Below are 26,454 nucleotides of genomic sequence, written 5' to 3'. Positions count from 1 at the left end.
GCCTGCAGAGGACTGAGCCTTCCAGGGTTCTCTGACCCTCATGCACCTCCCCTTACACACAAATCTCAAGCAAGGTTTCCAACTACTTTAGCACTAAACAACTGTACGTTTTACAAGGAAAAATTCAGAGAGACTAATTTTAGCTAGTTAGCTAGCATTTAATAAAACTTCAGGAAATTGTACCTTTATTATGGAGGAAGCTTCACCCAGACAAACTGGATGCCATTTAAGAGCAACCATCACTACAAAGGCAACCTGGCCAACATCAAGGTGAATGCTTTCATTTTTAGCAGAGAGAAAGCACAGAAACATAGGTCACAGAATGACTTAAATTTAGTCATGTTACACACACACCTAACAGACTATTATTCTAACTACTGTAAATAGCACACTTTTTTTTTTCAATCTAAGACTTACACAATGAGATTTCTCAAATGACTTAAAACCCAGATATTTAAGGCAGAATAATAACATAACTTGTTAGGAATACACACTGAGAAGCTGTATTTCATATATTTTAAAACCTCAAAAAATGCTAAAAGGCATTATTTTTAAACATTTCCCTTTATTTTCACATGCAAAATAGCAAAGTAATCAGCATCCTAGGAAAAAAACACTTTAACATCTTCATGAGTGATCTTTTTATGATTTTACCAAAATTAAAATTTGTACGGAAATATCCTAAAGCACTTTAAAGTAAGATACAAATAATTTTAAAAGACAGTTCAGCCAGCCAGCCTGGATATCACAATTCCTCATTTGTTCCTCTCACTTTGAAACAACTCGCTCTTAATTATAAGCAATTACTGACTTTGCCTATTGGAAATCCAGGGGAACTAAAGTTTGACCAAAGAAGATAAGAGTGCAAGTCTATGCATTTTCATTGTATGGGGGGAAAAAATCCTAATCCAGAAAATGTTTAGAAATATAAATGAAAGAATGGAATTGAAGCTAGTACAGTGGAAGATGGTTGAAAACAGGAGTATGACAAGCAAATTAACTATAAGTAATGTCTCCAGTCTTGGGAGTACTTCTCTCTCCTACCATTTTTACTTGATAAGAATTCTGATCTAAGGCAAGCACTTCAACGGAGATGACTCCACAGGAGTCAAAAGCTTATGGGGGGAAGCAGGGAGGGACCAAAAAAAAGCAGGATAATGAGGGAGCAGCCAACAAAATTACAGACTGGTCATTAGACGTTGCTCAGATGAAGGTACACAAGACGCTATCACAATTACCACAAAGCTATCATAGTTACAGTTTTTTACACTAATCCTAAACATAAGCCCACTAGGTGTTAGCAATTAAAATTAGTTGTGGAGCCTGTTTATTTCAGTTATCTTAGTAGAAGGACATGAACATACGCTAGAAATTTGTCCTTGCCTAAAATTACTCTGCCTGTACTACGTACATTATAAACATGCAGACAGGGAATGGCACTGCCAGATGTAGTGAAGGGAGTAAGAGGATAAGAATGGGGGTGAAGGAGGGAAGGGCTTCCTATCGGCCCCTTCACACATGCTAAAGAAATATCATTTGCTGGAACAGTAAAAATTCATAGCACTTCAAGGTCCAGCCACAGCTGTGGTGCATGTACCCACATTAGGTATACATGGAAAAAAAAACCCAGGAACAGGCGCTGGGAAGTGAGAAGTCTGAGTCAGACAGATAACCTGATCCTGTAAAGCAGATGTGGAGTGAGAAAGAAACGCAGATCCACCAGCACAGGCAGCACCATACTGCACTGACAGAGCAATATAATTTCACTGAAGGAGGAAACATTTCTGTAGTGAAAGGAAGTAAACATCATGTTACTGGTAGAGAAACAAGCAAGCTCCGCAGGGACTCAAGAGATGTCTCCCCCCACCCCAAGCTCCCCCAAAACCAAAAGAAACACACAACTGAGGACAAAGCAAACAAGAAGCATGAGAGATCTCTGAACTTGAGGTGCTGCCTGCAGATAAGAAAGGCCTTCCACTAAGAAATGAAGACAAAGCCAGAACAACCAAATGTGGAAGAACACTGCTTATAAGGAGACAGTTCTGACTAGGCCGGTGGTATTTTATTTCTCTAATCATTTGCATCCTTCCCTTTCCAATACTAAGAATACAAGGCAGACTTTTCTCTACCCATAGTCCTATTTTTGCATCTGCTTTGCCTGCCAGTTCAGAAAGGACTGCAAGCTTTCAAAGACTGGAAATTCCTTTGGTTCTAGTCCTCAAAATAAAAATACAATGCCAATAGAAACCCTCGAGGTCACCTCTTCATCTAGCTCAAGGAGAATGGAGAATTCAACACAAAATACTCTCAAGTCTCTAGAGCATTTTGGTGGCCAACATAAGACTGGCTATAAATCAAACCCACTGTTAATATAATGAGCCATATGGGAATTATTTTCTGAACTATTAAAAACTTGTTCATTTGCATAATATGTAAGGACAGAATCAACAAATAGAAATTAATTCCTTACCACTTGAAACCGGAAATCTGATTTTCAACTGAAAGGACCAGATCAGACACTTCCAAATTATAAGACAAATGCAGAGAATTTATTGCTGTTTCCTATTTCTGAGAAGTAGAACAAATAAAATCCTTATTTATTTATTAAAGCCAGTATTTTCACTCTGGTGAACTCAGGGAAGTGAGTATCTCATTTAAGTGTTTCCAGCTATACAGAAACAGATCAATGTCCTTGAACTGAAAAACACAGCAGAAAGCCAAGGACTGTACAGAAACAGAGGCCACTTATTCAGGCATCATCATTTTCAGCACATGCAAAAATTCCCAACAGAACAAACTGTTATAGTGCTCTCTTCTCTAGAAAACAACTGGAAGAGGAAAACTCCATATTGATAACCTCTGTTTTCACTGTCTGGATTTTTCTCAGTCTTCCTCAGTTTGTAAACAAGACTTGCTTTCTCTACTCTTCCCACCTGTAACCTGTTGAAGTTATCCTGAGCAGCAACAGTCACGACTGTTTCTCTCGTAACACTACCGTAAGATTTTAACTATAATTCCCTAAGCTCCACTGGCCACTCAATTAAGCTTACACCCTTCCAACCTTCAGTTTTTAGTAAGAATTTATTCCTGTGGCTACAAAGGTAACCTGACTCATTCAGAAGACCAACGAGGAGGTGAGAGGCTTACCTCATTCAGAGTCTGCTGATGCAGACCAGTGCCCCATGCTCATAGGCTGAGGTTCTGTGGGAATGGAGGAAGAAGCAAATTTGGGAAAACAGTGGCAACAGGAGCAACAGGAGCAACAGTTACAAGCAGTCGCAGGAAGAAATATTCTCTTTCCTATTGCTTTTGTTCTTTCTGTTGTTGAGACCCTCTGAGATGGGAAGTATAGGAGAAATTACATGTCCTTTGTTCTTTTTCCTTGATGCCGTGCTTCATTTCCTTTTCTAGTGCTAAAGGTCAGAGGAAGGAGAAAGTATTGTTACAGGGAATAAGGAACCAGAGGTCTAAGGCAGTTGTGGATCCATTCATAACAGGCAGGAGACTAAGAATTGTGAAGAAATGAATGATCTGGGACTTATGCTTTCCAGGTATTTTTCTTCCAGTTATGAACGTTGATTGTAACTGCAGAGGAAATGGCTGCTTACTAGGACAGAGAGAAGAATCAATTTCCTTTTCATTTGGGGCTTTTTATTTGAAACTAATCGAAAGACCAGAACAACAGCATTTATAAAAGGTACACAGAATAACACAGAATCTTCTGTTGATTTCAAGTCACATGTTACTTACATACAGAAACCATTTCATTTCAGTAGCTTATAGTCAGTGATATTGATCAAAGGCACCTGCAACTGTCTTGGTTGCACATGCACTGTAGTAATTATGCATGCAAGTGAGGAAATTAGACATTTTTGTGGTTGATCACCAGTATAATTACTATAACTGAATATACGATCATTGTGTACTATACACACAAATTACACATGCATGCAGTTTTAAAAACCAAGCGTTGCATTCATTGTCTCTATTTTGATAACATCCTATGGAAAAACTCCACTGGAAACAATAGAAAGTATTAACTTTTATAAAGATGTACATTTATTCAACTGCCTACTGAACATTAAAAAAAATGTAACAAATGGGTAATTTTCTTTTCCAAGCTGATATACCAGCAAAATCTCACCGTCATAAGATTTACAAACTTGAAAAGAATAAGACATTTAAACAGCCTCTTATTCTTCCTTTTTACATGAACTTATTAATCTGCAACTTCATTAAGATATTAAAGAATAGGTGATTATTTGGAAAAATAATGCATACGATCAATTTTTTTTACAAGAGCTGAGCTAAATTTCCATTAGCTCATCACAACTCAGAGATTAAGTGGAAATATTTCAAAAGTTCAGATTTTTATCAACCTAAACACTTAAATATACAGGACTTGATTATACTTCAGACCAGATGAGTTGGTGCATTCAAATCCATACGAGGTATTTTTCTAGGGTACGTGAACAACATGGAAAATATGCTTTCACCTCTCAAGCTCGTATTTTGATCCAACCATATTAACATAAAGAACAATTTTGATAGGGCAAGAGCGTTTATTATCATTTCAAATAATATGGCGGAAGTCATAAAACATTTAGATGTTGCTGTATTCTGGCAGATCATGGCGTAGTCGTATCGCCTTCAGCTTCTCTACTTTGATTTTTGCTCGCAACAGTTCTTCTTCCAGTTGTTGCTTTCTTTTCAAACCATCCCTTTTTTCTTGGACATAAAGACCAATTTTTCTTTGATTTTCTATTATTATTTGATGCTCTTCTTTCAGCATTTGTAACATCTGTGGGTCATAACCACATATAGGTCTAAAGCGTTCTCCAACCTCAAGCCTAAAAAACTCTTCTCTTCTTGGTACAGGAGAGGGAGGCATCATCACTCTCATATCAACTGAAGATACTGATGTTGAAGGAGACCTTTCCATAACATGCACCAGCTGTTGTTCTTCCTCTAAGCTCTCATTTTGCTGTGAGTCTATAATCAAAGAAGGAGGAGGTTTGACATCCTCTTCCAACTGCAACTCCATCATGACTGTTGCAGGATGGTGATCCAACATTGCCTGTGGTGAACTGGTACCAGCAATTGTTTCTTTATTGATACTAGCACTAGAACACACAAAATCATATTTAAATAATCCATTAAAAACTATTTTTAAAAGGCGTAGTTGTAAGTAACCAAAGTTTCATTTGAAATACTACTCTGCTATCTATGCCTGGGACTCTACTTCATTACATGAACACCACCTGTATCCCTCCTTCCTTACACCACACGTACACAGCCCTGTCTTACCCAGATTCTATTGCTATAAAGGCAGTACAGCCAACAGGGAACTGTCCTGGTAGGCCCTTCTTCTGACACTGCAGAAGCAAGAAGGGCTATTAGCAACAAATAAAAAAATAGAATAAAACAAAGCAGCAGCAAGTCATGCAAGTGACAGAGGAAAGAGTTTATATAACCTATAATGGGATTTTAGAAGGGCATTAATTTAGATTGAGTGGACTGTGGCAGAAACATTTCCATGTCCCGAACTTACTCATCTCCTCTTGTTCTAATGTGTTCCCTGTTTCCGATTCAGGCACCCAAGCATTTGGTTGTGGTGGGTTTTTTTATGTAAAACAATCACTGTATAAAGTTACACAAAGAGCCTTGGGAAAAGAAAACAGCCCAAATGACGACTCTGCCAGTAGATTATGGAATCAAGCTAATCCTTGCTCCTTCTCTTTGAATCTGTGATCTCAGTATTCTTCTGAAGCTTCAAGAGAACACAGAAATGTTTCCATCAAGAACAGCCTATAGTTCTGTTCATTGCTCTTCGAAAGTACAACGCCCACTTGACTCATCTGTCTTTGTGTAAACCCCTGAGTCAGCAGCACCTCAAATCAGGATTTGACATTACATTGGCTTTGATGGTAATAATGGCTCGAGCTGTTCCTGCCACTTCTCTACCATCAGTAGCGTTTGAAACCCTACACTTCTGCACATCACTCCTTCATTCAGGTAAGGCTTTTTTAAGCCAGATCAGCTTCTTGAACTATTCTACAGTACACATCTACAAAGAATACTTTCAGCATGACTGGGAAGGCAGTATAGTGTAACATGGGCACAGGAATATATTAACTTGGTACTGATACCTAAGACAGTGCATCATCATGACCATAACTGTCTAAAACTGAGGCTGTAACTGGCAGTTGCAGATATAAAACATTTCCCCAACCCTTGAAGAACTGAGCTGCTGCTAGCAGCTAAAGGCAGCAAGCAGATCATTCACGGATGCTCCCCAGCCCTGGAGGATGTCTATTAAACTGGGGGGTCAGAGGTGTTTGTTTACACTTTCCAAACTCCTTGAGAGCCCTATAATCCACAAACTGAGAAACACTTATCTGATTATTAAAACACTCTCCTGGTTAGCAATAGATGTGGGTTCAAATTCTCAGAAGCAAAGGAGAAATTTACTTTGTACATCCTTCTTCTTGTGTAAATGCACTAACTCCTTAATCAAAAGATAGCATGATCATTTCTTCTGCATCTCCCATGGTCTTCAACACTTTTGGTTTAAAAGAAATAAGCAGTCATAGTTGCAATTTCCAAAGGACCCTGATCCATCCTACCATCCATTACCATGAAAGCACATTTTCTAGAATAAAACCATGAAAGCTTCTCAATACTCAATTGTAAAAATGTTCAATAGGGTGAGAGCAATATATTTTCCAAAAATTAATCTTGCCAACCACCCAAATTATTTTAACTACAGATTATTTTTTTTAAAAAGTCCATCTGAAGCAGGTATTGAAAACAGACCTTTCATTCAGACCGGAAGAAAACACCAGGATCTTAATTATATTGACTGTTACCTGAGCTGCCTATAAAGCATCAATTATGTCACCTTACTCCCTCCTCCTCATGCCACAAAGCTTCACCTTTTCCCATATACTTCTTTCTCACATTCCTTTTACTCCTCTCATCGAGCATCGGAAGCATTATCCTGCACACAAATTTTCACTTGTTTTCCCCAGTGCAGACTGTAATTCTGGGTTTCCCCCTCTTCACAACTGCCGCTTCTAATACAGCTTCCCTCCTCCTTATTTGCTGGCTCCTGGCCAGCTTCTAGCCTGAGAAAAGTGGAAACAACCAGCAGGAGAAGCAGGTCATTCTGACAAAAAGAAACAGAGAGAGCAGAAAGAGAAAGTGAGAAAGGTTAAAGAGAAGAAAGATAGGTAAGATTTAGTCTAACATACACTAGTGCCTCCAAACAGTGAAAAATCCATCTCTTAAAGTGTAATCCACACAGAACTAGAAAATTACCAAAATCTTCAGGTAACTCTGATGAGGCTTTCTCCCCCCGCCCCCTCTCCCTTCGAGTCGGTCTCTTCAGAGGAAAACAATTAAGACAGCAAAGAGAGAAAGAAGGAATTGAAAAACAAAAGAGCTGCCTGTATGGTGGTTACTAATGTTGCTTCTGACAACTTGACTGAAAGAAAGACAAACAACAGTTACCACAACTGGGGGATGGTGTTTATAACCCTGCAGGCACCCATGATTCACCAGGTTTTGTTTAATCACAACAGCTAGAAATTGCTTAAAGGTGTGATTAAGAACTTGGATTCATTGAAAGCTGTATTTCCATTCTACAAAACCTAAGCCATATCCTGGTGAGTTAAAACCCAATACAGGGTTTTGAAAACTAATGCAACTCAAGAGTTAAAACTAGAACTATCAAATAATGATGTATTTGAGCAGGGGAAAAAATAAATCTTTTAATGATATTCTTTTCCTTCAGCACACAGTGTATTGGCTGTTCCTAGGAACAACCATTTTGGGTAAGCAGTAATCAAGTCAATGTTCCCAGACCCATAAGGGACTGCAAATAATGTTTAAATTATAGGAGACAAACTATGGAGATCATTAGCTCTTAATCATTCAAGAAAAGCGTCAGTGCTTTTTATAAGCCGATCTACAAACCAAAGTTCTCACACTACTTTTTTTCCCCTCCTTACAAAAGTTGGTAGTCAAGACACTGCAACCTTTATTAGCGCAATTAAAAGCCTTGTTTTGTTCCAGAGAATTCTTTGGAACGGTTCCTACAGGGGCATTTACCAAGAGCAGCAGCACAGCCCAGTTGCTTCAGGCTTTTTTTACGCAAAGGACCCACAACAGCATATTTTTAGAGCATCTGGCATGTTGGGATTTAGACAATTGTTACCATTCAGTTCAACCAGTGGCACCATGAATCCAATTCAGCGTCTGTGCGCATGCCAGCTTTTCGTTAAGAGTGTTACGCTGCTGCACCGACTATCAGTATATGTGATAAAATATGGGAAGTTTGCGTCCCATTAATCTGATTGGGAAAATAAGAAAAATGAGAGCTTTCTCAAGGTTGCTGGGGAGTTGTTTGATGTTTCTTTCCCCCTCTCTCCCTAGCTTACTTTTTGTATCTGGAAGAACCAAAACCTGACCCAGGCAGTTTTTGATCTCTGAAGGACCAATACAGAACCAGCAGAGTATTGCAAGTCAGATACGAGGGGCATTAGCCAGCTGTGGGAGAAAGCCTGCACGCTGCTTGCCTGTATTATGTCTCGCTCAAATCTAGACAGTGTGTCTCACTTTACTAAGCAGTAAAAAAAAAAAAAAGAAAAAAAAAACCAAAAAAAACAACCACAAAAAAACCCCACAACCCTACCAAAAAAAATCCCAAACTCCTAGTGCTGTACCTCTCAGTTTCTCTCTGTATTTAACTGCCTAATGCATGGTACAGAACCAGCTTGGGGTTCAGACTGCAATTAGCTTTGCTCCAGTTTCAGAGAACCACCATCAATGCAAGAAAAGCATAATTTAAAAAAAAAAAAATTTGCACTCACAAAGACACTGTGGTGTGGGGAGCCAGTGTTTTGGTTTGGTGGGTTGTTTTTTTTAAGGACTGGGATCAGTTAAAACTTAACATGCAAGCATCAGAGTAAATGAGAGAAAAAAGGTGCACGAGTAAGGTTTCTTAGCTTTGCGGACTAACTTTATTTAAAATCTTGTATAAACTGGTAATAGTTCCATATGTTGCAAAATGACTGCAGTATTACCTTAAATGGAGGAGAATAGCCACCACTTTGCCAGTGTTTGAATAATCTGCCTATTAAAAGGTAGGGGAGGGGTAGAGGTTGGAGCTCCCGTTTCTCTTTGATTCTCTCTTAACCCTCACTTTCCAGAGTATGACAAAGAGTCTGAAACAGGCTTTGAATGAGAGCTGAAAAAATGAATGCAGTGCTAAGTCACCATAAAGCTTCCCATAAAACAAAAGCTGTATTATTTTGTCATTGTTCCCCATTCGGGGATCTTCTCTGATAAACATTTCCTTTAGGAACCGGAACACAAGCAAAGCGTTACAGAGTAGATAGGAGGCGCCATAATTTTCATTCAGTAACAAAATAAAAAGAATCGTCTCACCTTTGAGCACCGCTCCTGTCTCTTAAACACACACTGGAAATCTGTGGAATCATCTCTACAACTTTCTTGGTTGGCTCGGAAATGCTGCTTTTACAATCTGAGTGAGTCTCCTTTTGCTGCAATAGCTCCTGTTTGGCATATTCTTTGAGCCTCTTGTACAGCGTGCGCAGGCCCTGTGCAGTACGAGGAGGGCGATCTACTCCGATGGCATTGTAGTTATCAGCTATGATATCCCAGCATTTGTTTTTTTCCACTATTACAGAATGCTTATTGGTATGTTCTTCGAGAATTTTAACATACGGCTTCACGAGTTTTAGCAAATCGAGCTTTTCAGGTAAGGTAAAATTAGAAGATCTGGCCTTCCCAACCATTGTTATCTTTGAATTAAGGAAGCCGTTTCTGAAGCCACCATGCAGTTCCTAGCTCTGCTCAGCTCTTTCACAAACAGAAAAAGATCAGGCTTAACTAGGCTAGTCTCATTTAGGCCCACGCCTACAAGGGAGGGTTTATTAAAATTCCTTCAGCTTAAGCTGACGCAGGTTCAGGAAATCTGCTTAAGCCAAGCCTGACCTACATAAGGCTTCAGACTGAAGAAGACGAGAAGAAACAAGCAAAATACACTTTTGTATGAAGAGACCGGGCGTACGCAGGATTTAAAAACATAGAGGTTTACAGATTAGCACATTACCCAGCTAAAAATTACCTAATTTAGCTCGAGTACCAAGCTCTAACACATCTCCCTAGCTGCCTCACACGTTATCTCGAACCGAAACCGCGCTCGAGATGATTTTACATGTAACGTCGTCCCCAAAAAAGCAACAATTGCTTTGTGAACCGCACGGCACGTTACAGGGCGCGGGCGGCGTGTGTAGAGAGCTCCCTGACAGAGCCCCCGGCCGCCGCCGCGCTCCCCGCGCCATTTGCATAATGCTGGTCCTGCTGTCAATCAGGGGCGGCGGAGCCTCCAGCCGGTTAGGTTACACTCGGGCGCGGGCCTCGCAGTAAAGCTGAGCTTCTCCCGCACTTGGCAGCCTGCTCCAGCTACTTACACGGGGGCTTCTTAAAGAGGCCGCTCCTCTCGGCGGCCGAGCCTCCCCCGCCGGCAGGAACGGCGACAAAACGCCAGCGAGCGAGCGCCCAACGCCGCCGCGCCGCCACCGAGTCGGCTTTTGCTTGCAGCGAGCACACGGCTGGCTGCGAGCGGCGGCGGCACACGGCTGGCTGCGAGCGGCGGCGGGCAGGGGCTGCGGCTGAAGGCTGCCGTCAGTCCTGACAGCTCTGCCCAGGGCGTCACAGCGTGCGGGTGCTGGGATGTTCGGACTACCCACCAGGAAGCAGCCTGCTTTTGTGATAGTGCTTCCACGCGTCTTTTCGGGGTGAAAATCTGGGTTTTCCTAACAAGACGTTGAGTCTGGTGTTTGCTCAAAAACCTATCACCTTAAGCCAAGTCTTCGTACCACGCAAAAATGCATGCGAGGCTTTATGGTTCTGTGGTCTAAGCTAAATGGAAAAGGAAAAAACTGCAGATGTGAGGAAAGGTGCCCTCAAATAAACGCAAAAACTAAGTTTGAAAAATGACGTACACAACTGAAAAGAGTCCGGAGGGTAGAAACGAACACCACTTGAGATAGCGGTAACAGCTTCTCAGGCTTAACATGTTCAGCCTTGAAAACTAGGGAGCCCGGAGAGGGGGGGGGGGAGGAAGGAGAAATCTAATTATAGGTGGAAATATCTTAAGGCTATAAAGATCTAGGTATAAACTTGTTTGCTCTAAGGGGAAAAAACCCAAAGCAGACACAAGCCATATTCAAAACAAGAAATTCAAACTAAACAAAGGGAGACTTTTAACTGCTAAAAATCAATCAGCATTTAGAATAACAAGCAAGTTTGGAACCATTTCTGAGGCTTGGCTTGTCTGTATCACCTAACAAAATTGCAACCAGTCCACTTTGCTGGAATTGCTTTCAAGCCAAGATTAAATAAAGCATTTTATAGTCTGAAGCCCATTACACTAAAATTTGAGAAACAAAATACTCATGTGGTTAGAAGCATCGTATTAAAACCATCACTTTTAAACACCTAATCCTTCCCTATTTCCCCACACTCTGCACTTTACCAAGAGTAGAAAGCTGATGGTTATTCTTTTGTTGTTGTTAAAATTTATGCTCTTGGTTGTTCTTAAGTAACTAGGGGAAAAAAATTAATCTGCCTCAGATAGTTTAGGCTCTGGCAGTATCAGAATTGAGGAGTCACAGGTGAGGCTATGCTTACCCTCTGCTGCTTATGCAGTTGTGCAGTGCCCAATCTCTTGACTTTTTAGTGCCAAAAGGAAAGAAGTCAGTGTTAGGTTGTGTCCCCACAGACACAGCACAGATGAACAATGAACGGTGTCAGGCAGACGAATCTCAACGACCCAAACGAAAGGAAATGAGCCCTCAGTCCAGCTGCTCCCAGGTCTATCGGAAACACAGCAGCCCAGTGGGCCTGGGGTAAAATCCAGACGGACGAGTCCACAGGAGAGGCTCCCTCTAGCTCACCTCGCAGACTGAAGGAGGGGGTTACTGCCCACTGGGTATGGGACTCATTATGAGATGCCAGGAAGAGTATTTTGGGATTGCAGAAAGCATAGTACAGGATAATTAGAGGAAGAACCGAAGGAAAGCAAAGGGAGGGACTGAAGTGGTTTGGGACAGAACAAGCATAGGAAAATACTGAGGTGAAGGGATAAAAGTGGCCAGATATACAGAAACAGGTGGCTGTTCAGTACAGTTGTCCAGCCATGCCCCGTGCCTGAGCACTGCTGTTTGTCCTATCTTCTTATTAAAGTACATTTGTAACTGTTTTCCTGAGTAAAGTGAACCTCTAATCTGCACGCATAAAAGTGTACATCCTGGTAACTGGAGTTGTACGACAGGTCACAGGGGCCTGGGTGCTTGGGGCACTTGCAGAGGCCAGAGCCTGTGCATACGGCCTGGGCACCTGTGTCAGTGTCTGATCTCTGGTGAACACCAAGCTGGACTAGCCAGCAGGTAGGCCTGGGCGCCAAGAATTGGAGTAAGCATGGGTCCGGGCCAGATACTAGAGAGACCAGAAGGTCTGAGATTTGGCTACTGGAGGGACCAGGAGACCTGGGGGACTGGCTGCTGGTAAGGTCATAAATCCAGACCAGCTGCCAGAGAGACCCAGTGCAGGTTTGTGGGGCAACTGGGAGACAAGGGGATCCAGGGACCAGATACTGTGCAGAGTAGGAGTCTTAAAGGCTACTTGCTGGAGGGATCCGTATTGTATACATACGTTTTCCACAGACAGGCTTTCATCCCAGTCAGCCAGTAAAGGAAAAGGATAAGGAAATTGATGCTGCTTGTGTTGCACACATGCTACATTTTTTGTGTGGCTGGCCATGTATATATAGATACAGTGTGTACACATGTGCATGTGCCTCTTGGAAATACATCCTCATGGACCTAGCCACAAGGAGCTGCAGCAGGCTCCTCTACTCTGGGCTACCAGATGCAGCAACTCCTAATATAGACCTACCTAAACATGTATTACTCTATCACCTTACTGCTTAATGTTGCTAGAGAGACCAGGTTTCCACACTAATGCAATTATAGCAAAATGCCACTACAAAGATTTCTTTTGAGCAAGTGCCTGAAGGAGTCAGTCTGAATTACATATTGTTCTGCAGGAGTGTAAAATAACCCTTGTAAAAATGAAGCTGGCTGTCAACCAAGATCTATTCCTCCCCGACCCCCCCAAGCTTTTTTAAATAGCTCTGCTCATTAGCCTAAGGTCGTATCAGTACTTGGATAAGAAATCACAGAAGGTGAGAAGTGTGGATATTAATGTTACATATAGACATTTTTGAGCAAAAACAATAGGTGTAGCTCCAAGACAAACTACAAAAAAAGAAATGCTGCCACAGTTCACGCTTCATCCTACACCATCCACCAACACCAGCACTTAGGCAACAAAATGCACAGCCAGTTCAGGCAGATGATTCAGCTACAGGCTAATTTTTTTTGAAAGCAGAGTTTAATAATTGGTTTAAGTCAACATAAATGTGGGACATTGCCATAACAGGAATTTCTGCCTCCCCCCCAACGTATCAGGTTCCCGCACCTTCACTGTGCTGATATGAGCACTCACAAATCTTCCGAGCAAGTCAGACCAGGGAACTGATTTGTCTGCAAATTAATCCTTTTTTCTAAGGTGCCTTAGTTTTAACAACCAGCAGTTCCCTCACCCACTATGCCACAGGACAAATAACCCACACAAAAGAAATACACTGAAAAAGCTTCTTCAGACTCCTAAAAGGAGTTTGCAATGCACCCTACAAAAACCTGTATTAGCATAACTGAGGGGACAGCAAACCACAGGTAGCAAGGAGGAAATTCTGAAGAAAACAGCCATACACACACCCCTCGCATCAAGTCACTGACTTCTGTATGCCCTGTTTTAATTTTGTGCACAAGCTACAGCTCATTTTTCCTTCATATTTTCAAGGTAGAATTCACTAATCTACTCAGAATTCTGAAAAGAAAAAAAAGTATTGGATTCGGGGCTTTTTTTTTTTAATTTGCTTGTTTCTTTCCTTTAAAAAAAACACCAAAACAGATGCCTCCCAATTTAAATATTAATATTTAAAAATCCAGTTTTCAAGTCGATTAAATCTTTCTATTTGGAAGTTCATGAAAAATGGGAGCTGTGAGAGTAGATTGGAGTATTTTTCTAAGGAAAGGAAAAACAGTATGATTATTCCAAAGCCAAGAAACAGCCCCTTGCTAAGGTTGCAGAACTTAAACAGCTGGGAAATAAGACTCAAAACTACAGGTAACAGGTAGATTCAGGTTTTTGCTGTGGAAAAGTCAAGAATTAATGCCAAAATCATGATACAAATAGTGCATCCTGGAGAGCTATCAAGATGAATGAATCACAGCCATAGTACAGTCAGGGATTAAAGTAGCCAAATGACTTATAAAGTGCTGAAAAAGCTCAGTGGGCCCAAATTTAACAGGTGACAGATATATATCATGGCAAAAAACTGCATCAAGTGGCCCATGTAAATTTAGACACATAATGAAACAGAACATCCTGCAAAGGGGAATGTCTTAAATCATGGGAGCATCTTGGATGGAGGGAGAGGAAGGATCCTTTGCTGCACAGAACTGACAAAGAATCTCCCCATGACAGACTTTAAAAAATAATTTTAAAAAATCACTATTAAGTACATGATTCAAAGACAAAAAACACCTGAGAAAATTAAGGATGCCCTAAGAAAGAACATATCTTGAAAGATGCAGTTTGGATCAGACAGCAAACTTGAATGTTGAAGGGAATGACATCAGCTTAAGTGATTCAGGCTGGGACTGCCTAGTGCAAAAAATATCAAATCAACAGATAAAAGAATTACTAAACTCTGTGAAGGTGCTCTGCCCACAAAGTGGTAACCCCAGAATAAGTCTGAAGGACTTCTGTTCTTACTTAATAATGTACAAGTAAACTACCTCTGAAGAGACCTGGGTTTAGCAATTGCAATCACCTAGGAGCCTGAAAATCTTAAGAGGATGATTGCAAGATCTGACTCAAAGCTGAAGTGAAACTCTGATACCCCTGTGCTTATGAGCAACTGTAAGAAAACTCAGCAGCTAGGATGGGGTATGTTACACACCGCTGAATATACTGGCAGCGGAAACATTTGGCAAGTATCAAGGCAGTTGCTCACTCTTGCAAATGAAGTTGGCAGCTGCATAAGATGACTCGAGAGTGTCTATAGGTAGTACAGGCTGCAAAAGTTCCATTAGGTCATCATATAGTCCTCTTTACTGACGTGACAGCAAGACAGTGCCAAGTCATTCGATCTGCCTGTCTTATGAGCCTGCTGCAGCAAGGGGTAGATGAGAAAGTTTTGAATTCCAAAGATCTCTCATAGGGACAGCCGTTTCATGGGTAATCCAGAAAACTAAAGGCTGTAGGAATTATTCATTAAGCAGAGGGTTGAGGATGATAGTTTTGTGAGCCAAAAGTTGCAAGACAACTTCACCTGGAAGTTAAAGTGCTTAAATAATTCTCACCAGACATTTTAGAAATATTTTTAGATCATTTCAGTTGTGCTTAAAATAACTTTCTCATTTCACTTTTTTTTTCATCCTCATCAACACTTTCACCATCAATTTTTCACTTTCTTGTTCTTATCTTTGCTGTGCCTGAACCCCTCAGACCACTCCTTTCCTTTCTCCTGCACAATTATTTCTAAGCATTTCTAAACCTCTGTCCTGCTTTGGTGGCAGGGAGAACAAGGGGAAGCTTTACCTTTTTTTTCTGCATATATTTCTGTGATCACTATCTAGCACATATTAACTTCTGTTAGTTCTTGCAACTGCTGCAAGTACAAGGGTCCATGACAAACAGAAAGCGCAGATGGTAACGGTAACAAAGTAATTGTAACCTTTACAGCACTCTTGAAACTAGTCTGAGTTACACAAGGCCTACTCCAGAGCTCTTACCATAAAATTCCAACTACACACTTCCCTCCCCTCTGCTGTCAGGCATTCTCTCAACATTTAGCCCACTGAAATAGGAAATATTCAAACTAGACAGATAAAATGCCCCCCATACCTAATTTTAAAGAACTTAACTTCATCTCAGTCTGATGTTCCAGCGCCCACACATTCAGATCCTTCAAACTAAGTTTGGCTTAAAGCTACAGGACTCTGAATTATAATATAACATGACTATACAGCACCATGAATTAGCTCTTCACTTTATAAGTCATATCCTTAAAAAAAGGAAGAACTAAGAGCACCCATTCTTTACAAATTCAAAAGTGCATCCAGTTCCTAATACATGCTTCTATCTTCTCTGATCCTCTCTTCCAACAAGCTTTTTGCTGATTGATCAGAAGCAGATGAGAAATACAGAAAGATTTAAAAGTATGATTTTCTCAGGATGTCACTGAAATCCAGGAGTAAAACTCCTTAACACCAATGGTACATTAAGAAGGGCATTATTTATTGCGGCGCCGGATGCATGGAGGATCGTTCCACCTACCCTGCATGCCAAACTATTTTGCGAGTCCCATTTTATGTTACACAGTTACACATACACGTTAAATTTCTCAGAATTATTTGCATATGTATGACTCTTCACGCCTAGGCAGTTACGCCTCCAGGTGGTCATCCGGATGACCTGATGGTCCTCATCTCTTCACTCGGCTTCATCCCATTGTTTGCCCCATGACTCCACCAGTTATTTCACACATCCCTTACTTAGCACTCCTTTACTAACTCCTGAACCAGCTCTGCCTGTTTTCTGCTGCAGACCCTCTCTTATCATCATCTGTTCTTTGTTTCACAAGATTGACTCCCTTGATTAGAAGACCTTTCAGTCATCCGTTGTGAGACTGGAGATGGATGGCGGGGGCTTAAGCATTAACAACTGGAAAGAGTGGGTCAGCTTGACGTAAACATTCTTGTTCCAACTAAATCAGAATTTGGTAACTGGGGAGTTTAGGCAACAAGGATATTTTGCTTAAATTCTTAAATCCCCAATAGCAAAATAGCCTCTAGAAAAAGAAATGGTGTAAGAGAAGCCCAGTTTCTGCAATTCTCCCATCTTTTCATAGAGAGATGAAAACTTTGGAGATTATGCTTTTAAATACTAACCTCAAAATACCTCCCCCCATGCACTGTTCCCTGCATTTGACATAGGAGCAGCTTTCTCCATTCTTAATTTTGCTCAGCGGGTATTTTGAGGACAGTGAGATAACCATCTTATCTTGTTGATTTTAGGGAAGTCATATTGTGAGAAAGCCTCTGTTTCAAGGGAAAACTTAAGGCCCAAAGCTAAAAGCTGGGACTGAACCCTAGTTACACTGGATGTTACAAACAGGATCCAAACAGTGAGCATAGCCACAGAAAGATTTAGTGACTATCTTTGAAGGGAATCCAGGCCAAATCTGTAATAATAGTTATGATAGCTCCAAAAAACCTTCCCATTCTCTTCAATAAGGCATTTCTTGTCTCTTCACCTGCTAGCTACATTCTCTCCATCATCCCTTAAATTCACCTTCATATCTGTTGAAGACAAGAGAGCTGAGGGAGGGGAAAAAAAAGAAACTAACCTCCATACCCCTTTCCAACAGGTGGGAGAGTAGAAAACATCCAAGAAATTTCAAATAGCTATGTATTTCTCTTTTGCCCGTCTTCAATCCTTACCCACACAGAGCCTGATAATAAATTTTGATAATCAAGAAAATAAAAAGAAACGATGTGTACAACTTCCCTCAGAATGAACAAGGAAAGTGAAAGAACTGTTACTGCTAAAACGGAATCCCTGAAAATAGTCTCTATGTAGAGTATTTCTTAATTTCATAATCTTTAAAGTTATGGTATTAGATAATTTTATTTTATATATATTGCAGACTATATGCCACGTGTTTGCATGCAAGTCCTAGTGTTACCAAAAATTGTAATGAGGAAAATGCTCCAAACCAAATGGTAGTTTAGAAAGCCAACATTGGTTTATTGCAGCACTAGGTGCATGGGGGATCCTTCCTCCTAACATGTACACCAAGCTGCTCGAGGGTACACTTTATATACAGTAGAGTACTTGCATATTCATAGTACATTACATATTCATTTTCATTCACGCCCAAGATTGGTTACCAGTTTCTCACTTCTAGAGCATATTAGTGATTGCAACACCTTATCAGCTTGTCTCTTCTTGCAGCCAGATCTTTTTCACTTGGAGCTTTCTTTCTGCATAATTTTCATAAGTGTTCTTATCATTATCTGTTCTTTGTTTCCCAAGATTGACTCTCTTGATCGGAAGTCCTTTCATTCATCTGTTTTGACAACTTGAGATGGTGGGGACTTGAGTATTTAACGACTTGAGGGGCTGGGTCAGCTTGACCTAAATTTTGTGCACATTCTTGTTTAACTAAATCAAAGTTCAGTAATTCAGGAGTTTAGGCAACAAGACTGCAAGATATTATCATATCAAATTATAAATTGTGTTGTACTAACTGTGGAAATATCATTCTAGAATTAAGCAAGACTGGATTTGCTTTACAGCAGCCTATTAAACTGCATTGCAGTTGGCTACCCTGTCCAGGAAAGCAGCCTTGCAGTTGCCGAACATTATACGGTATGTTGCCATTGGTGGTGAAAATGGTGTTCCTCCTTGGTAATGCTACTACCACAGTGTATATTACCACTCAGCTGCTGGGCAGCCCAAATTCAAGATGAGTAACATTGGTCAGAGATGTGAACTTCTTCAACAAGCTAGTACACTATGCTGTCTTGCTTGCTTTCAGTCTATGGCTACTGACTCCACATTATCTGATTATTGCTACAATCCGGTCATGGTTTCTCCACTGATAGACTTTAAAGAATTTGGAAATTTATGGCTGCTATATTAGGTGCTTCTGACCACAGAAACAGAGGACAGCATTCTGCTTGGTGTGTAGTTCTGGTCACTATGACAAAGAAGGTGATGAATGTATAGGAAGGCAAAAAAAAAACCAAACCCCAAAAACCCCTAATGAGTCATGAGAAAAAGTAATATGAGACTAAAGAATCTCTCTTTTTTTTTTTTTTTTAAGTCCTGAGGGCTTTAACACCTTAAAATTACAGTAGTAAACTTACTTTGCTAAAATGCTGTTCCCTGCTTTGCTGTCATACCATCTCCATGCATAACTGTAAACAATGCATGACCCCAGCCGAGAGGAACTCTTGAGTATGCATAATCAGATGCGGAAATGCTAGGCAAGGTCTTAGGCCAGCAGCAGAGTAGAAGACATCCTCTCACATCCCAGGGAAGAGCACCAAGCAAAAGGTGGTGTCCTTCGGAGATGCCAGGTAGTCCCAAAGCTGCAGACCAGAAGAGACAAGTCATCTAGGACTAAATAATCATGGAAGTCTCAGTGAGAAGTCTACCTGCAACACGTTGACTGCTGGGCAGTGGGGCACTAGGCCAATAGGTGACAATCTGTGTGTATATTCACCATGATTTATGTATAAATGAACACTTCTGGAACCAGTGTCAGATCAGAGGTATAGAGAATTTTTTGTCTGATACATAATACATCAGTCTAGTTTTCTTAACCAAGCCCATCTCCTGAGATGAACTGATCAAACAGGTACAGATGACACCTGAACAGTAAAGAAACTATCCTGAATTGAGAAACAGCTTATCTATTATTTGTCTATTCACCATTATAAACCATTCTGTCTGTAATATTGCAGGGAGAAGGAGGTCATTTTAGATCACAAAGAGCTAGCAAAGTAATTTGATACTATTCTAAATAAGAAATTACAACAAAATTTACAAACTTGCAGAATCTAACTTGCAAACAATGCAGTAATAAATTATTTGCACTCAGGCATCCAGTAACAACTGGTAACTCAGTACAACTAAGGTGTACTTGGTAATTATTAGGTGATAGATATTTATGCAGTATCTTTTACCCAAAGATTTAACTGCTTTACCAACTGTTTATAAGATCTCAAAGGCCCACTGAACTACAGCTATACATGCAGCTCCACCACTAAAATAGACAAATGGTAAAAATAATACTGAAATATCTTTTTCAGTTCAATCTGTGAAGTGCAATGATAGAAATGAACACAATAACAGAAGTGTCTACTTTTGCAGATATCCAAGTAATTCTAACAATAATATGCTTCATTATGATATGTCAGGCCTGAATATTTTTAGTTGTGTTATCCAGAAACAGAAACTAGGCAGTTAGACTGAGATAGGACAATATGACAAATCCTAAAAATAACATTTTTTAATCCTCTGATTAAAAGTGATAGGCAATTGATTGCTACTGTCATAACAATGAAATGTGGATTTTCTCTTACAGTATTCAAATTTATCAGTTAAGACGGGTTTTATTCAAATCGAGTGACCGGAGGTATCAGACTAACTTGTAACAATGTTCTAGAATGCTGAAGGAGCCAACAAACATTCCTATTACGAAAATAAAACTGACTTAAATGAGCAAAGAGTCTAAACCTTATAGTGTACTCAGTAAATACTAACATTCCAGAGAAGATAAAATAGATTCAAAACTATATGCAAATAATAGAGTTACTATCATAGGCATGAAAAGCATTCAGAAACACCTGTCAAGAGACATAGGGTGAACACATTAACCCTGTGATGAAATACAGTTACAATCTGTGTTTATTGTTAGCTCAAAGATAGCATTTGAGTATGACTTCTGACAGTTTCTCTTGGAAGATGCATTAACAGATGTTAGCGATGGATGAAAGACACAATATTCCTGAATCAAAAAACAAACAGGAGGTGAGTTGTAACAGAATAAAACTCTGTATCTAGCTTTTCTGTTTGCCTACATCAGGTTTAAACAATGAAATCTCAGTCCAACTAGAATGTTGTGTCTAAGTATGCAGGTGAAAGAGCTATTAATTTCCACACACCATACAGTAAGTCCAAAGGAAAAAACAGAGCAGCATTCTCCTAGATTAAAAAAAAACAACAGAAAGCAAGCTGTAAACTGAGATGATAAGCATGTATTAAATTCATTAGGTATGTTCTTTAGATGAATAAAAAATATTTATTACAAACATTAAGTTGAAGAAGGCAATGTAGGTAAAAACCTCAGCTCTGGCCTATCCCACTTAACTAGCAACACTAAGGAGACACTAAGTACAGTTCAGAGACCTACCTATCCATTGTTTATTCAAATTCAAATTTTGTTGTTGTTGTTATTGCTTATAGGTCCTCAGAATGTAATGAGGACAAGTAGAAACCAAGCATTTTTAAGAGCTGCAAAAATATCCTTCCAAAAACATTTACTATTCTGTTTTCAATTACTGTTAAATAGTTTAGTAATGTTAAAGTAACTTTCATTTTTAATGAGCATGCAGACTTATCTGATAGAATTCTCTGGAGGCCTGTGAGAAAAAGCACTAATGACAATGTCAAATAAATCACCCCCCCTCCACACATTCATTGTCAGTGTCAACAAGTACTATATTCTGAATACTAAACAAAGGTACCAAAGAGATTGCCGTGCTCTTTGCTGCTTAAAAACAAGCAGACACTGTTTCATAGAGCAGTAGTAAAGATCATTTTCCTACAAAGATATTTATTTATGCAAAAACATAATTTTCCAGCATTTACAACTCAATCACAATTAGTAAACTGCCTGTTGAACAGCACGTTCAACATCTTAAGAGTTCAAACTATCTTAAAATCACAACACATAGGTTTCACTCAACAATAGTTGCTACAATCTTATTAAAATGTCTTTAGAAATCTCTCATAGAATTTCAGAGTCCCTTACACTATTTTTATTTATGACATTTTAGGAAAAAGTTTATTTTGAAAAGAAGCCTAGAAAAGCAAGTATTTTTTAAAAGCCAGATAGTGTATAATGTTTAGATTGATGCTATCTAATCAAATCCTTACTTGTCTACTCCAGGAAATGGACATCATGTGTCAGATAAGTTTTTCTGAAAGAACTGTGCAGCATTTTCAGGGCTGGGTTTCAGACAGATTAGCTCTATCAACAGTGCAGTTGTCCAATGGTCCACAGGTGTTTCACAAGAATTTCAATGGAAACCAGGGTATTTATTTACACATTCCACTACTGCACTGGAAACCCAAACACAGCAGCTTTGCGCATGATATCAAGCTAACAAACAGTTTATAATCTGCATTAAATGATATGGAGACAATAAACCAAAATAATGCATACACACTCTTTTTCAATTTTTACATTATTTTAATGTCCCTTTAACAGAGAAGTCTTGTTTGGCTGCAGAGACTGGAAGTCAGATATAATTCCATTACAATATTAATAAGAAAAAAACCCAAACTGACTCTGGCTTTCACAACTGGTTTCCATTACTTCTGAATCTCATACCAAAACCAGCTTTGACAAAACAATTTCATTTCACACTACAGGAGGTTATGGTTTACACAATCTACGTAATTGCTACATTAACTGAAATGAATAGCAGACAAAAGTGACGTAAAGGGCAGAAGCTGTCTTGGAAAATCTGTTGTTAAGAAATTACTTAACAGAGCCAATGCAGGACTGTTTTCACAGTACAGTGCTTACATCACCAGTGAACCTGATGACCATAACTAACTAATGCTAGATATCCTTATTTTATACCATATTTTATCACAAGTTTACAAAGACTTGTAGGGTTAGCCCCATTCTACAGACGTAGAAGGGCTTTGGCACAAGACGGCTTGTTCAGTCACTCAGAAAGGTAGCAGAACAGCATCAACAGAAACATTGTCTCACTCCGCAAGTTTTTTGACTATTTTGCTAAAGTCATCACAGAGAATCCATACCAGCTACACCTGGAATTCATGATACTGGAAAATATTTAGTATCTTCTTCCACTTCACACCATTTTTTGTTACAAAACCTGCTGATTTCCCAGATTATTTTGGAAATAAATCCACTAGCTATCTTTCAAGTGCACTGCTAGACAGAACCAACAAACATAAATTTTTGCAGACGTACCTATAGGGAAGCAGGACCACTCAAACAACTTGTCCCATACACACTGAAAATTTTCTGCAAGTATGAGCTTCATCAGAAGAACTGGAAGTTACAGCACACAGCAGATAAACACAAAAGCCGTGAGACCAGAAGGACTTCAAACATAGAAGGAGGCTGAGTTTTCCCACATTAGTTCTGCCAGAATGCATATACTCTGGGTCACATAACATGATAATGGCAGCATCCTCTCAGGGCTATCACAGGGGACTGATCAACCACTGTTTTCTGGGAGTAAAACCCAACAATAAGAGTCAATAGGAAGGGCTCTCCAGAGCACCTTACAGAATGAAGGGGATTGCTGCCTACAGGGGCCAGGAACTCATATGATGCTAGAAATGGAGATTTATACAAGGCTTATAATCGAATTTTTGAAGGAAAAAAAGCAAGGGAAAGCAAAAGGGGGCACAGATGAAGGTGGTTCAGGGAGGAACAAGCACAAGAAAATAAAAGGAAAAAAGCAGCCACTTTAAACAGGTCACCACCTGGTATGCTTGTCCAGCAATGCACTGCACCCTATTGACACAGTTTGTACCATCTTCTTATTAAACTATATTTCTAAATATTTTCCTGGGTGAAGGGACTCTATTCTGAATGCCTAAGTGTGTATGGAAGCGTACATGTCAGCAGCTGGACCTGGGCCTCACACAAGGTCACCTGGCCCAGGTATCTGACACACCAGCAAGCAGAGAGGCCAGAGCCCATGCATACCACCTGGGTACACGTGCCACTGTGTGATTCCCTAGCAAACACCAAGCGGGACTAGCTGGCAAGTAGGATAAGAGGCTTGGGACCCAAGTATTGGAGTAGCCACAAGTCTGGGCCAGATATTAGAGAGACCAGGGGGCCTGACAGTTAGCTACTGGAAGGATGAGTAAGTCCAGGCAAGTTACTGGAGAGAGCAGGACATCTGCAGGCTGGCTACCAGTAAGTCTAGCTACCAGAGAGGCATGTTTGTATGTGTGCATCTCTTGAGCACAAGACAACTGGGAGACCAGTGGATCCAGGACCCCCACCACTAAGTACATAAGTGTCTGAGGCCAGTTACTGGAAGGACCTATAGTGTGTTTTTCGCTGTGGGAGCACAGGTCTGAGTACCAGCAATTGCACTGGGAGCTGTGGGCCTTAGTGGTTCATATGCCCACGTGCCCACAGCAGGGGAATTCAACAAATCAAAAAGCCAGCTACTGAATAGACTGAGCGCATAAGATCAGTTAGAGAAGCGTAGTGGGTTTGCGTGGCAAGGTTTTGGTAGCAAGGGGGCTACAGAGGCGGCTTTTGTAAGAAGATGCCAGAAGCTTCCCCCATGTCCAACAGAGCCAATGCCAGCTGGCTCCAAGACAGACCCACCACTGGTTAAGGCTGAACTCATCAGTGACAGTGGCAGCACCTTATGGGACAACATATTTAAGATGGGGGGAAAAAAATCTGCACAACACAATTGCAACAGGAGAGGAGTAAGACCATGTGAGAGAAACAGCTCTGCACACACAAAGGTCAGTGAAGAAAGAGGGGGAAGGAGGTGCTCCAGGCGCCAGAGCAGAGATTCCCTTGCAGCCTGTGATGAAGACCATGGTGAGGCAGACTGTCCCCCTGCAGCCCATTGAGGTTAACGGTGGACCAGATATCCACTCCACAGCCCATGGAGGACTCCACACCAGAGCAGATGGGTGCCCAAAGGAGGCTGTGACCCTGTGGGAAGCCCACACTGAAACAAGTGTGCTGGCAGGTCTTGTGACCCTGCAGGGGACCCACGCTGGAGGAGTCCATTCCTGAAGGACCACATCCCATGGAAGGCACCCACACTGGAGCAGTGTTTGAAGAACTGTGGCCCATAGGAAGGGCTCATGCTGGAGAAGTTCATGGAGAACTATCTGGCGTGGGGGGGGACCCCACACTGGAACAGAGGAAGAGTTTGAGGAGGAAGGCATGGCAGAAATGTGTGATGAACTGACCATAACCGTATTCCCCTGCACCACCTGAGGGGAGGACACAGAGAAATCTGGAATTAAGTTAAGCCTGGGAAGAGAGGAGGGGTAGGGAGAAGGTGTTTTTTTTCTGATTTGAACGGTAATGAATTAAACTAATTTTCCCCAGGTTGAGTCTGTTTTGCCCATGACAGTAATGGCTGAATGATCTTCCTGTCCTTATTTCGACCCACAAGCCTTTCATTATATTTTCTCTCCCCTGTCTGGTTGAGGAGGGGAATGATAGTGGGCTTGGTGGGCACCTGGCATCTAGCCAGGGTCAGCCTACCACATGGAGATACCTATATTTTCTCTGTGTGTGTATAGATATACGTATATTCATTTATTTTCCACAAACAGGCTTTCACCCTGATCAGCCAAGAGAGGGGAACACGATGTGTCCACTGATGCCTGCTTGTGTTTGCCCGAGTGCTGTGTTCTCTGTGTTGGCCTGTTACCAACCACATGCATATGTATATAAGTATTGTATGTATGCCTGCCTATTAGGAATACGTGCTCTGCATCAATATTGGCTGGACCCTGGGACACAGAGCTATGGCAGCTTTACTTCTGTAGGGCTTCCAGATTTAGCAGCTCTTATCACAAACAAAATTAAATATAACTTTATTAAAGCCTTCTGAATTATAATTCTAACTATTAAGGAATCAAGGTAATAAGTGGTCATAAAATGCTCTTTTAAAACTACACTCATTACACAAAGTATTGTCAATTAAATGAACCCTAAAACAAAGGGAAAGATCATTATCAATGTAATTAATTATGAGGAAACAACAGTGAATTAACTGTAAGACAGATGTTGAAATGCCTGAGCTGGCTCCAAGAGGAATAATTTTCATCCAGCAATGTTATTAACCGAGTACAAGTGCAACACTTCCAAGATGCACTGGGCTCCTGAGGTCATACATCTGCATTCACACAATGCAGAACATCCCTGCACTGTGTACCTGTGGTCAGGGCACATGACCGGTGGGAAACGAAGACAGTCAACCCCACAGTCATTCAGGTCCATAAAACTGCATTCAAAGATATGCATCAAAGACATTTCAGTATCTTTGCTTACTACCTAGCTTTTTGAAGTAATAGTCATTACTACAGGTCACAAGTAAATAAGTGCACACACATGAATGAACAGAACCAGTTCTGCTCTGGTGCTACTCTACAGTTAGCAGCCCATGCTTGAACCTCAACTGCCCACTGGAGACACTGAAGAAAACAGCTCGGATCTTGCACTGAAGAAAAGAAACCCTCATGAATTCTGAAAAACGTGAATCCACTCAATTATTAGCATTCTCTGCCTGAGGCTCTGCATAAGTTTTCCAATTAAAACACGCTTCCACTATTTAGGGTATCCCAACTCTCATCTTAGTATTGCTCTGGATTACAGTGAGTTGGCTATAGTACTCTTCTGAAAGACATAGATAGCAGCACTATCAACTGGATCCTAAACCATCAACTTCCTTCCTT

At 40.6% G+C, this 26,454-nt stretch overlaps 2 protein-coding genes across 2 annotated transcripts in view; both read right to left on the bottom strand.

The window, feature by feature from the left end:
- Window positions 1–26,454, bottom strand: part of RAD54B (RAD54 homolog B) — a 70,197-nt gene that overhangs the window by 39,449 nt on the left and 4,294 nt on the right. The window lies entirely within an intron of this gene.
- Window positions 546–11,044, bottom strand: FSBP (fibrinogen silencer binding protein). Its single transcript, XM_056333818.1, has 2 exons — window positions 9,451–11,044; window positions 546–5,123 (listed from the first exon to the last, which is right to left on the bottom strand). Exons 1-2 carry the CDS (start codon window positions 9,819–9,821, stop codon window positions 4,604–4,606), a joined length of 891 nt encoding a protein of 296 aa, XP_056189793.1. The 5' UTR covers window positions 9,822–11,044; the 3' UTR covers window positions 546–4,603.

The sequence above is a fragment of the Falco biarmicus genome, chromosome 3, assembly GCF_023638135.1.
Source record: "Falco biarmicus isolate bFalBia1 chromosome 3, bFalBia1.pri, whole genome shotgun sequence".
Lineage (NCBI taxonomy): Eukaryota > Metazoa > Chordata > Aves > Falconiformes > Falconidae > Falco > Falco biarmicus.
Note: the sequence above shows the minus strand (reverse complement) of the source record. Positions and strands in the feature narration are given on the sequence as shown.